Here is a 16,307-nt window from a genome sequence, read left to right on the forward strand (position 1 = left end):
AAGCATTAATTTAGTGCATCGTTCCTTTTGCAGTTGATGTTGATCGGGGGAATGTAAACCGAAATGAGCAGTATGGCAGTATATTCCCTCGGCAGATAGAGCAGCCGGAACTTACAATCATAACCTCCAGCAGGGGTGAGCGGTGTTTGCAGATCACAACAGCATCGCGGCACCACGCATCATTGATGTAAACACAAAGCCAGACACTGTCGATTTTTCCTCCCACGACGAAAGCGCTGTCCACTCGATATCACGTTAGCTGGTCGAGCTGAATAGCGGAATCTTGAACGATGTTACTGAGCCATGTTTCCATGAACACAAAAACACAACAGTCTCTTACAGTCCACTGAGTTTAACGTAATAATCGTATGTAGTGCAGTTTATTGTCCAACAAGTGTACGTTAGGCAGTACGTTCACTCCCGGTTAGCCAGATGGTGGGGATAGATGGCTTGTGTGGGTTAGCCGTTAGCCTAGTCCGGATACCTCAGCGCTTACCCCTCTTCTGCTTCCTCTCACACCGCTTGTGGCAGTGATGCAGTGGTGGGGGTGGTGTAGGCCTCCGTAGCAGACAGAGATCCTGCAGCTGTTCCGCGTGCACGGAGTTTAACTGTAAAAATGCGGTTCTGCCGACATCGAGCAGAAACTTGTGACTGTATGCACGCTTACAGACAGGTAGACATGATGACGACGTACAAAAACACTGCGACTCACAAGACAAAAAACATGAACACACCTTTCTGTCGGGACAGAGAGAAGCCACTGCGTGTGGCTGCCGCCATAATTTATACATTCAGACCAACGCGAAAATCAACTGATGGTTTTACGCAGCAAATACTCAGAGCCATTAATGTGAACCGGTAGCCCTCCACACATAGAATGTTAATCTAGGGTTCAAGTTTACCTAGGTCTGTACACGCAACAAGTGGGTCTGGCAGTATGCTAATGTTTCATGTTGACGTGAACATGAAAAGGCTTGGGATTTCTTTTAAAAATGAAACTTTTAAAAACTTTGCAGGATGTTTTCTTTCACTAAGAGCTGTGTTACACACTGTATGAAAGGTAATTAAAAATAGTCCTAAATGGGGCACTTTAGATATTGATATTAATAATAATAGATGTTTCTTGAACAGCAAATCAGCATTTTGGAATGATTTCTGAAGGATCACGTGACACTGAAGACTGGAGTAATGATGCAAAAAATGCAGCTTTGAGATCACAGCATTAAATTACATTATAACATATGTTTTAAATAGTAAAAAAAAAAAAAAAAAATGTTACATTCATTTATCTTCACAGACTTTGTACTCAAGCTTTACAGTCCCACTGCCTAGAGTTACTATTCTGCTGTATCAACAGAGACTTTAATCCCTGTCATCACTTTCTGCTTTCTGGTAGAGTGCTGTTGCTCTCTCACACTTCAGGTGCTTGTGGCACTGTCACATCGGCAACTGATAAGCTCTTATCACAGTAGGTTTGTTTTTAAATGCACATCTAGTTAATCAGCAGTGATGTTTTTTGGCCCTGGCTTTTTTTTCACTAAAAATAAAACCAATGCCATTCTTTATACTTATTTACAATTGTGTTTAAAGTTTTTCTACAAGTAATATAATTATGTAAGCAAGTAAGCAAGTTTCTCCCACATTTGTCTTTTAATTAATGAAATTTAAACACATTTTGATATTAAAATTAAAACATGGAAGAAATATTGTGTGATTTTGTTTCTTTCTTTTCTTTTTTTCCAACAGTAGAAGCAGTAGCACATACATTCTACTAAATAATAGTAATATTTCTTGCACAATGCCTTTATGTAAAAGTAAACTTATTTTGATGGGTTGCCTTGAATACCTTTAAATTGACACTGGTTTTACTCAAATTAAACGGTAAAATGCTTGTGGAGTGACTCAGAACAGTTCTGGTGATGTTGTTTATGTATTTATGTCCTCATTGAGATGGCAGATGCTGAAATTACTGCAAGCGGCATGCGCTTCAGTCTATGTAGGAAACAAACCCCCAGGTCTCATTCCTCATTCTCATGCCATTCATTCATTTACACAGAGCAGAACACACAGGATTCATATTTCAACCAACTTTTGTGGCTTAAGATTTACAGATACTGGTCCATATGGAGATTTGATTTGATTAATTTATGCTAACTTTGACAAATTCCATGACTGTCCATATTAAAATGTAAGTTTCATTTTCATGACTGTATTTTGAGATTCTATCCGCGTTTTCTGCTTCGCGGAAATCAGGACAGACCAATTGTTTTTACGTGGAATGCTAAAATATCCACCCACTGTCTCATTGGCCTAGGTTGTTGAAGTATTTTCTCATTAATTTTGTCAGTAGGTGTTTCAAGAGTAAAGAGTTTTAAGACATGAACCAAATTAATGAGCTCAGCAATGAATCACAGCACTACAACCTTTAATTCCAAGCAAAACAAATATTTGAAAGTCTGAGGAAAGAAAAGACAAGACTTCACAATTATTAAATTCAATCTTTTTTTATGTGAAGGAACTAATGAGCCCACTGTGAAAAAAATTATGGCTTAATATAACATATCTTCTCAAAATTATAATTAATTATTGAATTATAGTTCTAATGAATTTGTAAAATGATAACATAGTTGAAGTTTATAACAAAATGTAAAATGTATAGAAGTGTATAAGTTAGGTCTGCACCAACGAATCAGTAAAAATTGGTAATGAAAATATTGGAAAATGAATAACACATATTGACAAAAAAGCTCTTGGAAAATGCAGAGAACACATAGTGAGCTGCTGTGGGGAAAGTACCTAAATTGTCCTAAAGATGAGAATGCTTTATATTAAGAGCTTATAACAAACTAATAAGCATATAGTTTAGCAGGGTCTACTGTCATGTGACTTAATAGATGTGAGTTTTTCAAGTATTTAAGATGTTTTCCTCACACACAAAAAAAAAAAAAAAAAATGGCCAATGGTTAATGCGATAACCCATCTAATTTGTCAAACAATTTCTCTTCTGCTCAGGGACCTGCTGTTTAACCAGATCTACCCTCGTCTGGTGGAGAACTCTGTGGCCAGGGGTGTGTTTCTGGAGAGTCTGGAGCCTTACATTCTAAGCGAGAGGATACTTTGTCTGACTGCACCTGTCATGAGAGACCTCATCAGCTACTTCCAGGAGAATGGCATGATGGATAGTGTTGAGGGATGCCTGGTCCATATGGACATCTCAAATCTGGACATACAACAGGTGTGTGAATGTGCGAATGCTTCATAGCAGCAGCTCTTCATCATCTGTATTGCTTAAGTCAGCATATGTTTACTGGATGTTTGTTGGTGGTGCAGATGTGCTGGGATAACCAGCTGTTGGATGCTATGATCTACGTCTTCAACAGTCGCATGAATGACTACATCAGCACCATGGAGGTATGATACTGTGCTCAATCAATGTTTGTGTTAATGTGTTAAGATTTTGAAACACTAGGCTTGCTTCATACACTTGCTGACTTGTGAATTACAGAGATGATCTTGGCATCATATACTAAAAGATGACTTAAGATCACACAATACCAGTCTTTTCCAGTCATTCTGAATTTAACAGACTCATAGAAACTTGCTAGAAGAAGCATGATGAGAAAAAAACGAGCCAAGCACATTCCGATCTGGTCTTGGTGGGTAAACATGTTCATTCTGGCCTGTACAAGACTGCAGCATGAGTTGGAAGTGAGGGACTTTAGGTCTGTTAAAGGGATAGTTCACCCAAAATGTAAATTTTGTCATCATTTACTCACCCTGGTCTAACAACTGTTTGATTAGTATTTCTTTCCATACTATGGAAGTCAATGGGAACTGTTAAAAATATCTTATTTTGTGTTTAACATGAGAAAGGAACTTTCTAAACTCAGGTTTAGAACAACATGATGGTGAGTAAATGATAAAAATAAATTCATTTTTGTGTGGACGATTCCTTTGGGAGGACTGGAGTTGAAAACCGCTGCTTTAGTAACTCACTCTAATGGCGTTCCAAACCCTGGGAGCATTCTGTCTTTCCATTAACCCTCTGGTATTTGTTCATTTTGGAGTAACACTTGTATTGTTACACCTGAAATGTATTTTTTTTTTTTTTTTTTTTTTTTTGTAAAATCAGTGTAATATATTCTTATTCCATAATATTTTTTATTTTGTATTTTGATAGAATGTCATGGTACTTATTATTTATGCAATAATTATGATACAGATTTTAACACTGGGGAAGAAAAAAAAAATCTAAGATTTTGATATTACTTTTCATTTATGACAGTATTTAATGTTAAAATACAAATGCCTCTAAAATCCAATTTTGAAAATCAGATTAGTGCTATGGTCAGAGTAAAAAAAAAAAAAAAGAAAAACATCTGTAATTGCATGGTTTAGCCACTAAATTCCTTTATATCCCTACATGAAAATGCTTTTAAATTTTCTAGTTGTTTTTAAGCATAAAGTCTTACTTTTATTAAGTTGTGGATCTGGAAATATATTTAAACATTCTCAAAGACAACATTTAGTATGGGTTTAGAATTTTTTTTTTTTTAATCAGTTTTAATACAGTTAAACCTGAACACAAAGAAAGGCATTTTGTTACACATTACATCAAAATTCAACAAAAATGTAACCAAAATGAACAGGAATGCTTTATCAGAAATTAATCAATCACATTTCAACCTCTTATCTGATCCTTATCTGATCCACACCAGTTCATTTGCGTGTGTTATAATAGTGTGTTGTGTGTCTGTGAGTGTGTGCAAGTGAGTGTGTATTTGTGTGTCCGTTTTGTATTCTTGATGTATTAGTTTGTACCCCATTCCTTGGTGTTTGTGTTTGGACTGCATTTTTGGCTGAATTATTGTTTCATGCACTTGCAGAAACATGTTTTGAGTTACAGTCACACTAGTTCATATACAGGTGCATCTCAATAAATTATAATGCCGTGGAAAAGTACATTTATTTCAGTAATTCAACTCAAATAGTGAAACTTGTGTGTTAAATTCAATTTAAATTCTGAAGTAATTTAAATTTTTTTTTTTTTTTTTTTTTTCTTTATTGTGATGATTTTGGCTCACATTTAACAAAAACCCACCAGTTCATATCAGCAAATTAGAATACTTCATAAGACCAATATAAAACTTTTTTAGTTAATTGTTGGCCTTCTCGAAAGTATGTTAATTTAATGTACATGTACTCAATACTTGGTAGGGGCTCCTTTTGCTTTAATTACTGCCTCAATTTGCCGGGGCATGGAGGTGATCAGTTTGTGGCACTGCTGAGGTGATATGGAAGCCCAGGTTTCTTTGACAGTGGCCTTCAGCTCATCTGCATTGTTTGGTCTCTTGTTTCTCATTTTCTTCTTGACAATACCCCATAGATTTGCTGGCCAGTCAAGCACACCAACACCATGGTCATTTAACCAACTTTTGGTGCTTTTGGCAGTTTGGGCAGGTGCCAAATCCTGCTGGAAAATGAAATCAGCACTTTCAAAAAAGCTGGTCAGCAGAAGGAAGCATGAAGTGCTCAGCAATTTCTTGGTAAACGGGTGCAGTGACTTTGGTTTTCAAAAAAACACAATGGACCAACACAAGCAGATGACATTGCACCCCAAATCATCACAGACTGTGGAAACTTAACACTGGACTTCAATCAACTTGGGCTATGAGCTTATCTACCCTTCCTCCAGACTCTAGGACCTTGGTTTCCAAATGAAATACAAAACATGCTCTCAACTGAAAAGAGGACTTTGGACCACTGGACAACAGGTAAGGTAAGACGCCTCTGATGTTGTCTGTGGTTCTGTAAATTCCTTGACACTTCTGTGAAATTCCTTGTGAATTTCACTCAAATTCTTGAATTGGTTTTGCTTGACAATCTTCACAAGGCTGCGGCTATCTCGTTGGTTGTGCATCTTTTTCTTCCACACTTTTTCTTGCCACTCAACTTTCTGTTGACATGCTTGGATACAGCACTCTGTGAACAGCCAGCTTCTTTGGCAATTAATGTTTGTGGCTTACCCTCCTTGTGAAGGATGTCAATGAGTGTTTTCTGAACAACTGTCAGATCAGCAGTCTTCCTCATGATTGTGTAGCCAAGTGAACCAAACTGAGAGTTTGAGACCAGTTTGAAGGCTCATGAAACCTTTGCAGGTGTTTTGAGTTGATTATTATATTATATTATATTATATTATATTATATTATATTATATTATATTATATTATATTATATTATATTATATTATATCTCTGTGCTTTGAATTTTTGTTTGATACTCAACTTTCACTATTTGAGTTGAATTGCTGAAATAAATGAGCTTTTCCATGGCATTCTAATTTATTGAGATACCTGTATGTGTTTCTATGAAGATGGGGGGAGAGTGTCTATTTTGCAGTGTCACCCCTTTATGTATTGCTGTGCACTCTTTTTCTGCGTCATGAATTTAGCTTTTTCAAAAATTCCACAACTATTATTTTTTTTTTTTTGTATGTGTGTGTGGTTACATAGTGACTGCCATAAAAGTCACCAAGTGTCTTACCATTCCAATGACATAGCGATTTTTAAAAATTCTAAAAAAATTCTAAATTAAAAAAAACATCTTTTTTTTCAGCCTAAAATGACCAAACAACACTAGAAGGTTAAAGTTCCTTCCAAAGGTTTTGGTGATTTTGAAATTTCTTAGAATTTCTTATTTTTGGAAAGTTCAAGAAGAGATAGTAAAATAAATCCATATGAAAATACTGATGTCAACTGATTAGACACGATCGCTTTACAGCAGCAGTTCTCAATTCTAGTCCTTGTGCCCCACTGCTCTGCACATTTTGTATGTTTCTCTTATTGCTTCAGACGTTTGTTCTATTCGAACAAAAATGCCCTGTGAAGTGGACATCACAGGATATTCCACCATGATTCCAGTTCGAAGGAAATGTATATGTTCCATTCAAAGTGCACTGAAGTGTGCAAGACGTGAATTTAAATTGCCGTATTTTTTGGACTATAAGTCGCATCTGAGTATAAGTCGCATCAGTCCAAAAATACGTCATGATGAGGAAAAAAGCATATATAAGTCGCACTGGAATATAAGTCTAATTTATTTAGAACCAAGAACCAAGAGAAAACATTACTGTCTACAGCTGCGAGAGGGCACTCTATGTTTTCAGTGTAGACTACAGGAGCACTGAGCAGCATCTCTGGCAGCATAGAGCGCCCTCTCGCGGCTGTAGACGGTAATGTTTTCTCTTGGTTAATTTCTCTCGGTTCATGTCAAATTAATTTTGATAAGTTGCACCTGACTATAAGTCGCAGGACCAGCCAAACTATGAAAAAAAGTGTGACTTATAGTCCGGAAAATACGGTGTATTGATTGAGGTATATGATGTCACACTTGTCTGTGTGTGTAGACAGACATTGTGCAATGCAAATCCGTGAATGAATGTTCCGAAGTGAAGTAAACTTCAACAGATTTCCCCTGCTCAGGGAGTAGGGAGCGATGAACACTTTGTAGAGACCATCCCTGTCAATCGGAACACAATTCATGCACGGAACTCACTTCTAACGAGCTGATTATCTGAAACAGGTGTGTTAACAAAGAGAGACACACAATATGTGCAGAGCAATGGGGCGCGAGGACTGGAATTGAGAACCACTGCTTTTCAGAATGAACTGATTTAATTTTATCTTGTATTTTACAAATAAACATGATCAACATGCATAAACTGAGCACATCCACTATGGTCAACAGAAGCTTTATGCATGAGAACAAACCTCAAACACAAAGCTCAAACATGCTTGCATAACACATGAAAACAAGCCTCATTGGTTCTTGTGTGTCAAACAAGCATGTTTGAAATTCTGTTGATCATATTTGAGTGTAAAACACATTTTACATTATCATATGTCGCTATTATATGTCTTCTAACATCAGCTCGAAATATTATTTCTTTTCTGTATCTTTCAACTGGATGGAATCATGGACTGAAGCTAAAATATCTGTGCCCATCTATACAATACACTATACACCACAACTCCAATTGTCCAAAATCTGAAGACTGGCTCTGACAGCTTGCGTCTTGTCTATACTGTAAATTTGGTCAAAAGTAGTTTAATTTTGTCATCTATTTTAAATTTTAGTCTTAGTCCTGTGTTCAATGGCCTTTTTAGTGTTTATCATATTTAGTTATTTTTATATTTAGTTTTAGTCAAGTTTTAGTTGACTAAAAGTTTCAACACTTTAGTATGGTTTTAGTCAAAGAAAACCTGAAGTATTTGTCTAGTTTTAGTCAATTAAAACTTGACATTTTAGCAATAAGATTATTATTAATTAACCGTAAAGCAGTATTAATTTTGGCCATTTTTAATTTAGTGTTAGTCTTACTCAAATGTAAATTTTAGTTATCATATTTAATCAACCTTGTCCTGTTTTTGTTTGTCAAGTTTAAGTCAATTAAATGTACAAGCATTTTTGTCAGGTTTTAATAAAATGTAATAAAAAAAATTGTCATGCTGTATAATGGTTAAACTGATCAAAATTATTTTTACTCAAAATTATAATCATAATAATTGTTGTCATTTGATAAATTTACTATTGCACTTTGACCAGTAAGCACAAATAAATAGAATGTGGAATGTGGAATAAATGGTATGTATGTATTTTATGTATTTTAATGTATTTTACCTTATCTTATGTACTGATTAATTATAGAAATTAATACCAAAGACTTATGCAATATCTCTGTCTACATTATGAAAACTGTTAAAACAAACAAAATATTATAACAGTGAAATTCCAAGTAATTCCACTAATTCCAAATTGAAATAACCCTAATTCTCTATTAAAACAACAGCAGTTGAGTAAGTGCATTTATTCAGCAACCACAAATGCAAACGATACAGTTAAGACACTTCTGTTTAGATTGCTAAACTCCAACTTGTTTGTGACTGTTTTCAGATCATCCTCAGCGGCGCTTCCGCAATGAGAAGTGAGTGCGTGCACATGATTTCCAGATAAAATAAGCAAAACACCGGGCTAAAAATAGATCCTTGTAACAGCGAAGCTCTGATTCGAGGATTTTAACTTTTGATATCTGGCAAGCAAACTCATGAAATCTTGCGTAGTAGAGGTGTGTGTAGAGAGGTCCACAATAACATTTTGTCTCCTTTTTTGCTGAAAATAAAAAGAGGTTTTTGGTAAAGTAAAATTTTCTTTTTTTTAATACATTGTAGTCTCGTCTTATATCTTCAATGAATTTGCATGTTGATATAGTGATAGTTATCATTTATTGATGTTATTGTTGTCTAGTCTTTGTCTTGACTTAGTGATGGGAAAAAGCTCGTCAACTAAATTTTTTTGTCATGGTTTACGTTAACGAAATTAACACACGCGAGCAAAAGTCACGCATTCCAGCTTTTAATTGTTTTAATTGTTTTTCATTCACGCACTGATAGTATAGTTGCCGCACAAAGCAGAAACCACTCAGTTTAAGCTGGTAAGCCTTTGGGGACACACATACATCAAGGATGTATGTGTGCACATTTTTGATCCACACATGTGTTTTTCAAATAAAGTGTGTGTGAATTTTTTTTTTTTTTTTTTTTCACTATCAAGCTAGAAAAAAGATGAAAGCCTTGTTGTCAGGGGAATCTTCTGAACCCCAGATGAAAGGCAACTGAGAAATGGATTAATTTGTTTCATGGCCAAAATGTCACACACATACAGACTGACCGCTCTGCTTTAGTGTGTGTTGTGTTAGATTATGTGACCATGTCATGCAGGTGCTGCTGTCTGGAGTCTGGAGTCTGGAGGGAGAGTAGACTATGCTAATAAACTCTCTCAACATGCTGTATATATGTGTTTGCTGAAAGTAAAAATCAGATTGTCTTAAGAGTTAAAAGTCAAGATGAAATCAAAAGAGAGTATATTTACTGTCTTTTCTGGTCGTATCATGAACCATCTTCCTGAGAAAAAATTGTGATGACTTGCTGTCTCTGAAGTGACTTTTCTTAATAGCTTACATTTATTTATTTGCTGGTTGTTAGAAAACAGCTAAGTTTAAGTGGTAAAATTATTAACTATTTTAAATTAGTTCTGTTAATGTTCATGTTCACTTGTAACAAATAATAAAAATTGAACTGCTTCTGTTTCCTGGTTTTTCAGAAACTTTTTCAGGCAATTGGTCTCACAGGTAGAACAAAGAACCAGCAAATATAAAACAACACATGCAACATACATCAAGATACTCAGCTAAACTTGAGAAGCTGGCAGAAACTATTCCAGAAAAGAGATTTAGACTGCTGTAATTATTAGTATTACAATTTTACAGTTGTAATGTAAAATTTTATTATTATAATTTTTCTTGAATACTTAAGCTTGGCTGTTTTATAGTAAGATTTTAGTAATATTTCTTGTTTAGTATAGATTGTATTTGTATTTATAATGTATGTAAAAAAATATGTAAAAATAAATACCGTAATTAAATATATATAACCACAAGATTTTGACCAAATTATTAAGCACTACAAACACAACAAGCCTAGATTGCATTCTAAATCCTAAAAGATGCATATGAGTAGGTATTTTGTTTTTATTTTTATTTTTTTTTTTGGGGGGGGGGGATTTTGCTCAAAATTAATAATTCAAACCAATAACTCAAACTTTCTTTTGCACATTGTCAGACTTAACATGTTTCACAAGAGATACTCAGCAATGAATGAAAAGAAAAAAATGCCAGCCAACCCCAACCTCCAGAATTTACAAAATCTAATTAATAACAATGTTATCAATAAATAATACATAATCACAATTTCCCATTCGTTACCTTCCTCAGATGAGCATGTTGTGATGGGAAATAAACTGCTGGTGTACATCAGGTGAGGTGACGTTCTGCATAAGTACTGCACTCAAACATAGTTCCGTGCAATTACACACACCTGTTTCCTTCTCCTCTGCCAGCTGTTGTTTGGCAGGACGGACCTAACCGTTAGGTGACATTCCTGGAGATCTGGTCCCTCAAGTGAAAAACCAGGTAAGAAGTTTGATTAAACCCAGAGATTGCAGAGAATGTGTATTGTTTGGTTTGAAGTCACATTCTCATGTTCTGTACAGCTCAACACTGTAACACTCATGTCTGTTTTGTTTGTATGGGTCTGTATGAGTCATGCCACTCTTTCTCCCTCAGTTATATACAGCACAAGTGTGTGTTTAGTATTCTATGCAGTTTGCTCTCAGCAGGGCTTTTAGAGGGATTTTCTCTTTGTTGCCTATTCAGTGTGCTCAAGTGATTTGTTCTGGGATAGAAAACCTCCAGAGGACTTTAAAAACGGACATGGATCACACACACACACACACACACACACACACACACACACACACACACATTGAGTGCTGTCACACTCTATAGGTTTGAGTGAAAGCATGACAGACAGGGTTGTTTACTCCAAAGATGTGTAGAGATGATCTGTTCTGAAACAAAACAGAATGTTCTCGGCTAAATTAAGGAGAGTGTGGAAGAATCCAGGTTTAGGTTTTAAGATGGGATGCAAAATACCCACTGAAAGAAATAAATGCATAAAAAAATGAGAAAAAAGCTGGTGGTTTTCTGCCAGGACATTATCTATTGAGTGTACGGTCATTTACCCTGAAGCAGAGTTTGATTGACAGCCAAACTAGCTAATTATAACACAGAATCATGCCATTTTGTCCGACAAACAAACCAGTCCGGAAAGTAGATCAACGTTGGTGGACTTGAACTTGAAAAGTGGTGCGTACTGACGTCTTTCCGTGGTTGAGACAGAATACTTTCTGATGTACACTCATGTTTATCTTGTGCCAAAGATGAATCTCAAAATCATACAGTCACTGTTGGAAAGGGATAAAATACACAAAAATGCTGGAAAACCAAAGAATTTGTGGGACTTGAAGGATTGTTCTGTAGAACAGCAGGCAGTTTAACTGTTCAGGACAAACAAGGGACTCACTTTGCAACAAAAATCACTTTGCAACAAAACAGCTGTGGATCATTTAGGTAAAAACACAGTATTAAGAATCCAGGGGTAAACATATTTTATGTGAAATATAGTATTCAGGTCAGTACTAAATAAACAATAACTTGCATTTTGTATGATCCCTCTTATTTTGGTAAAATAATTAACATTTTGCAGATTCTGAAAGGGGGTTGAAAACACTTTACCTCAACTGTACATTAAAATATTTTACAACAATAATAATAATAATAATAAAAAAACACAGTACTGAAAAAAAAGGCCATAGGCCTTAAGTATGACAACACGGGTAACGTAGTGATTCAGTGACCAATAAAATGTATGTAGCCTACACACACACACACATATGTATGTTTGTGTATGTTTTTATATGTGTTTACTATATGTATTTTTAGTAGTGTGTAATGTATGTTTTACAGCAGGGAGTAAATTGTATCATCAAGTGGAGTATCATCTTGTGGGCCCTGAGGTGTCATGTTCAAAGTGACACGTGCACAGAGAGACTCCTGTTCCTCTTTGATCCTTCATTGCAATGACCCACATCCACACATTCCCATGCAGTCACACACATGTACACACACACACACACACACACACACACATTGTCACATCTGCAGGTCCAAATCCTCCCTGAAATAAAACCTCCTCCCTGCTGTAAAAGAAAACATTGGCGTCGCAAAGCTGAGCACCTCCAAATGATGCCTAATTACCTCCCTTTATGTGTGTGTGAATGAGAGATAATGGCTAATCTTTTGGTCTGTGCCTCTCTCTCTTCTCTCTCTCTCTCTCTCTCTCTCTCACACACAAACACACACACACACACATTAGAAGGAAAATGTACTAACCTGGTCACCATGGCAACTAGTCAGCCCCTATACTGTACTCAGATGATAATGGGTTGAATTTTGATTTAGTTATTGTGTAGAGGGATTGGTTCACGAGCACATAGATAAAAAGTGTACAATGGCTTTTTAACTTGAATGCTATATATAAAAGTTCATCAGTTATAAATGTTACTTAATAACATTAAGTAAGTGTTCGATGACAGCAAAGGTAATCTTAAAAAATAAAAAAATAAATCAATGAAAAGCAATGCTGTGCAATTTTTTATTGTATCACTGAATGAGTTCCAGGTGTTTGAGTTTTTAATTCGTCTGAACTCGGTAGAGGCTGCTCAGGAAGAGGAAGTGTATCCATACATTCGAACTCTTCTGCACTTCGACACTCGAGAGTTCCTCAACGTCCTGGCACTGGTTTGCATCAGCTAATCCATAATTCAATAAGTGTTACTAAAAGCATCAGTGCTCTACTAATATGTCATACATGTAGAGTGTAGTTCAGTATACTTTAATCAGATCTGAATATTAATATCTGCTTGTCTCACAGACATTTGAGGACATCAAGAATGACAAACAGGCTCCGGAGTATCAGCAACGGATTGTGGACATTTTAATGAAGGTAACAGTAACATATTTTTCACTGTCTCTTGCCTACAAATCTCATACACATACACACACGCATACATTCGAATGCTCACCCAGCTTTCCCTCCATCTGTGTAAAAAGCATTTGGCTCTGAAATGATTCTTCACTCTGTCATTGGAATGTAAATCATGTGAATGGGATAATTTTATCTGCTGGAGAAGCGGTTCAGTCCTGCAGCCCCCCCCCCCCCCCCACCTCCTCATCACAGCTCATTCAAGAGCCTTCAGCAACTCAAATCAACATTCACACACTCTCTCTTTCTCTCCATCTGTAATCACTTGTTCATTCATAAAAAACAGAGAGCATGACCTTGGCCCCCATGGTATCCCACATAACTCCCACATAACTCCACCGAATATCCAGCAGAAATAAAATGCTTATCATTCAGAAGGTTTACCATATTTTAATTAATTCCACAGAATTTAACAATCACAAATGTAGAAAAATGAAAAAAAAGCCCCATCTTTTAGAAGTTCTGAAAAAAAAAAAAAAAATGCAAAACGGTTAAAAAATCTTAGAAAACCTGGTTCAATGTTTGTGAGGTAAGATAGTGTCACAAATAACAGTCTAACCACTCTGAATTTTACATTTCATTTCAAATTCTCTAAATAATCGTGTATGTGTTGAATAAGTATCTTGAATCTTGAATCTTGTTTGTAAAAATTTCTTGAGTAATGCTAAAAAAACTAGCATTTTAAATGCTAATGTCTAATCTTTTTCTATATATTTTTAAAGGTAAGTATTATTATTCATGAGTAATGCTTCCTTTTAAAGTGCATATTCCAGGTTAGAGACCCCAGTTAGAGTCGATGTATAGAAAAATGATACGCTATATTTTAATACGCTATTAAGGCTTCTGGAGTCGTTTTTGTGTGTCACACTTGTTAATATCCCAACAGTAACGTTACATGATAAAGCAGTTTTTCATCACTGCAGGAGAGAGATAAACACATTTTTGTTTCATTATTTGTGAGAAATGTGAGGTCATGGTCACAGCTGAGGAAAGTTAGTGCTGCAGGGAGTTAGATGAATACTGGGCTTTAGTGGAGAATGTGACCCCCACACTTGATGTATAGCGTCTGACTCTGCACCCAGGCTTTGAGGCTTGCTGTCTGAACCCATATGTGCTACAGACAGCCTATATGCACTTCAGACAGGAGCAGGGACCTCTCCAGGCCAGCAGCACATATACAGTACAGACCAAAAGTTTGGACACACCTTCTCATTCAAAGAGTTTTCTTTATTTTCATGACTATGAAAATTGTAGAGTCACACTGAAGGCATCAAGGGCTATTTGACCAAGAAGGAGAGTGATGGGGTGCCGCGCCAGATGACCTGGCCTCCACAGTCCCCAGACCTGAAACCAATTGAGATGGTTTAGGGGTGAGCTGGACCGCAGACAGAAGGATAATGAAAATGAAAATAAAGTAAATGGTAATGAAAATAAAGAAAACTCTTTGAATGAGAAGGTGTGTCCAAACTTTTGGTCTGTACTGTGTATATATATATATATATATATATATATATATATATATATATATATATTTTATGTGTGTATGTGTGTGTGTGTGTGTGTGTGTGCTTGTGTGTGTGTGTGTGTGTGTGTGTGTGTGTGTGAGGGAAAACAGGTAAATTCAGCTCAAAGGTAATCATTTAAGATTTTAAAGGGTATTTGGACAGAATCACTGTCTGACGGCGAATCACTGAGATGGCCAGCGATTCATTGAACGAGCCATATAACATCAACAATGGATATTAATATTAAAGTATAGTAAAAACACTATTAATTAGCATAGTAACAAGATCGGGAGTTTAAGACATTATCTTGTAAGCACAAGACACAAGATACTTATCTTTTCAATATGAATAAGGCTTTATTAGATAAATCTAAGACATATAAACTAATCTAACACATAAGTACATGCACTAACACATTCACAAAAGTTGCAGGAAGAGAGAAAGTTCGGAAATAATGACTTTAAGAGAATGAAAATGTGAAATCCCAAGTTTACAGCAATACGTGAAATTGCATAGACATGAACAACCATCAATCACCTAATAAACTCTCGCAATGGATTCCTCAATGAGGTTAAAATTATATTAGATACACCAGTACAGATCAGAGTCTGGAGGTAAGTTACTTGCATTGCCTGTGTAAAGGGGGTTCTCTTTGTTGTCATTGAAAAGGGGGTTTCCCGAGGTTGCTGATTGGCTGGAAGATCAGTAGTTGTTGAAGTGACGTCTTGGGAACCCTGTGGTTGGGAGTTGTCAGAAGATGCGGAGTTATGGGTGGGTTGAAGTTTTAGGCGGGCACTCAAGGTCAGACTCGAAGACAAGGCGTTACAAAACTTAACTCAGAACACAAAACTCTCAACGGAAAGGAAAAAAAAAACTAACTTTAAAAGAACAGGAGTAAAGTTTGATGAGACTAGGTGGTGTTTTTTCTCATCGTGGCTAAGTAGCAGCAGCCGTGTAGGCCGAAGCACGCTGGTGCTCAAAGAACGCAAAAAGTAATCCGAAGTCTGAATTTTCCCACTCTTGCAGGGTATAATTTTGGACATGATTCCTATAACAAGAATATGATACATTTACATATGATACATATTATGATACATACACACATATACTAAACATGAAAATTAATCCTTAAGCTATTGAGTAGTTTTTAAAAAGACATACACAATAAGTGATTACATGATAGTCAAATGTGTGGGTTACATATGTGATATGGAGTTAAAGGGGGGGTGAAATGCTCATTTTCACTCAATATCCTGTTAATCTTGAGTACTTATAGAGTAGTACTTCATCCTTCATAACTCCAA

At 36.0% G+C, this 16,307-nt stretch overlaps 1 protein-coding gene across 1 annotated transcript in view; it reads left to right on the top strand.

Moving 5' to 3' along the window:
- Positions 1-16,307, top strand: part of LOC113043968 (vacuolar protein sorting-associated protein 8 homolog) — a 159,301-nt gene that overhangs the window by 57,578 nt on the left and 85,416 nt on the right. Inside the window, 7 exon segments of the mRNA XM_074559808.1 lie at positions 3,013-3,235; positions 3,298-3,411; positions 8,952-8,982; positions 10,828-10,870; positions 10,953-11,025; positions 13,135-13,254; positions 13,388-13,459. Coding sequence (XP_074415909.1) covers positions 3,013-3,235; positions 3,298-3,411; positions 8,952-8,982; positions 10,828-10,870; positions 10,953-11,025; positions 13,135-13,254; positions 13,388-13,459 — 676 coding nt within the window.

The sequence above is a fragment of the Carassius auratus genome, chromosome 26 (assembly GCF_003368295.1).
Source record: "Carassius auratus strain Wakin chromosome 26, ASM336829v1, whole genome shotgun sequence".
Lineage (NCBI taxonomy): Eukaryota > Metazoa > Chordata > Actinopteri > Cypriniformes > Cyprinidae > Carassius > Carassius auratus.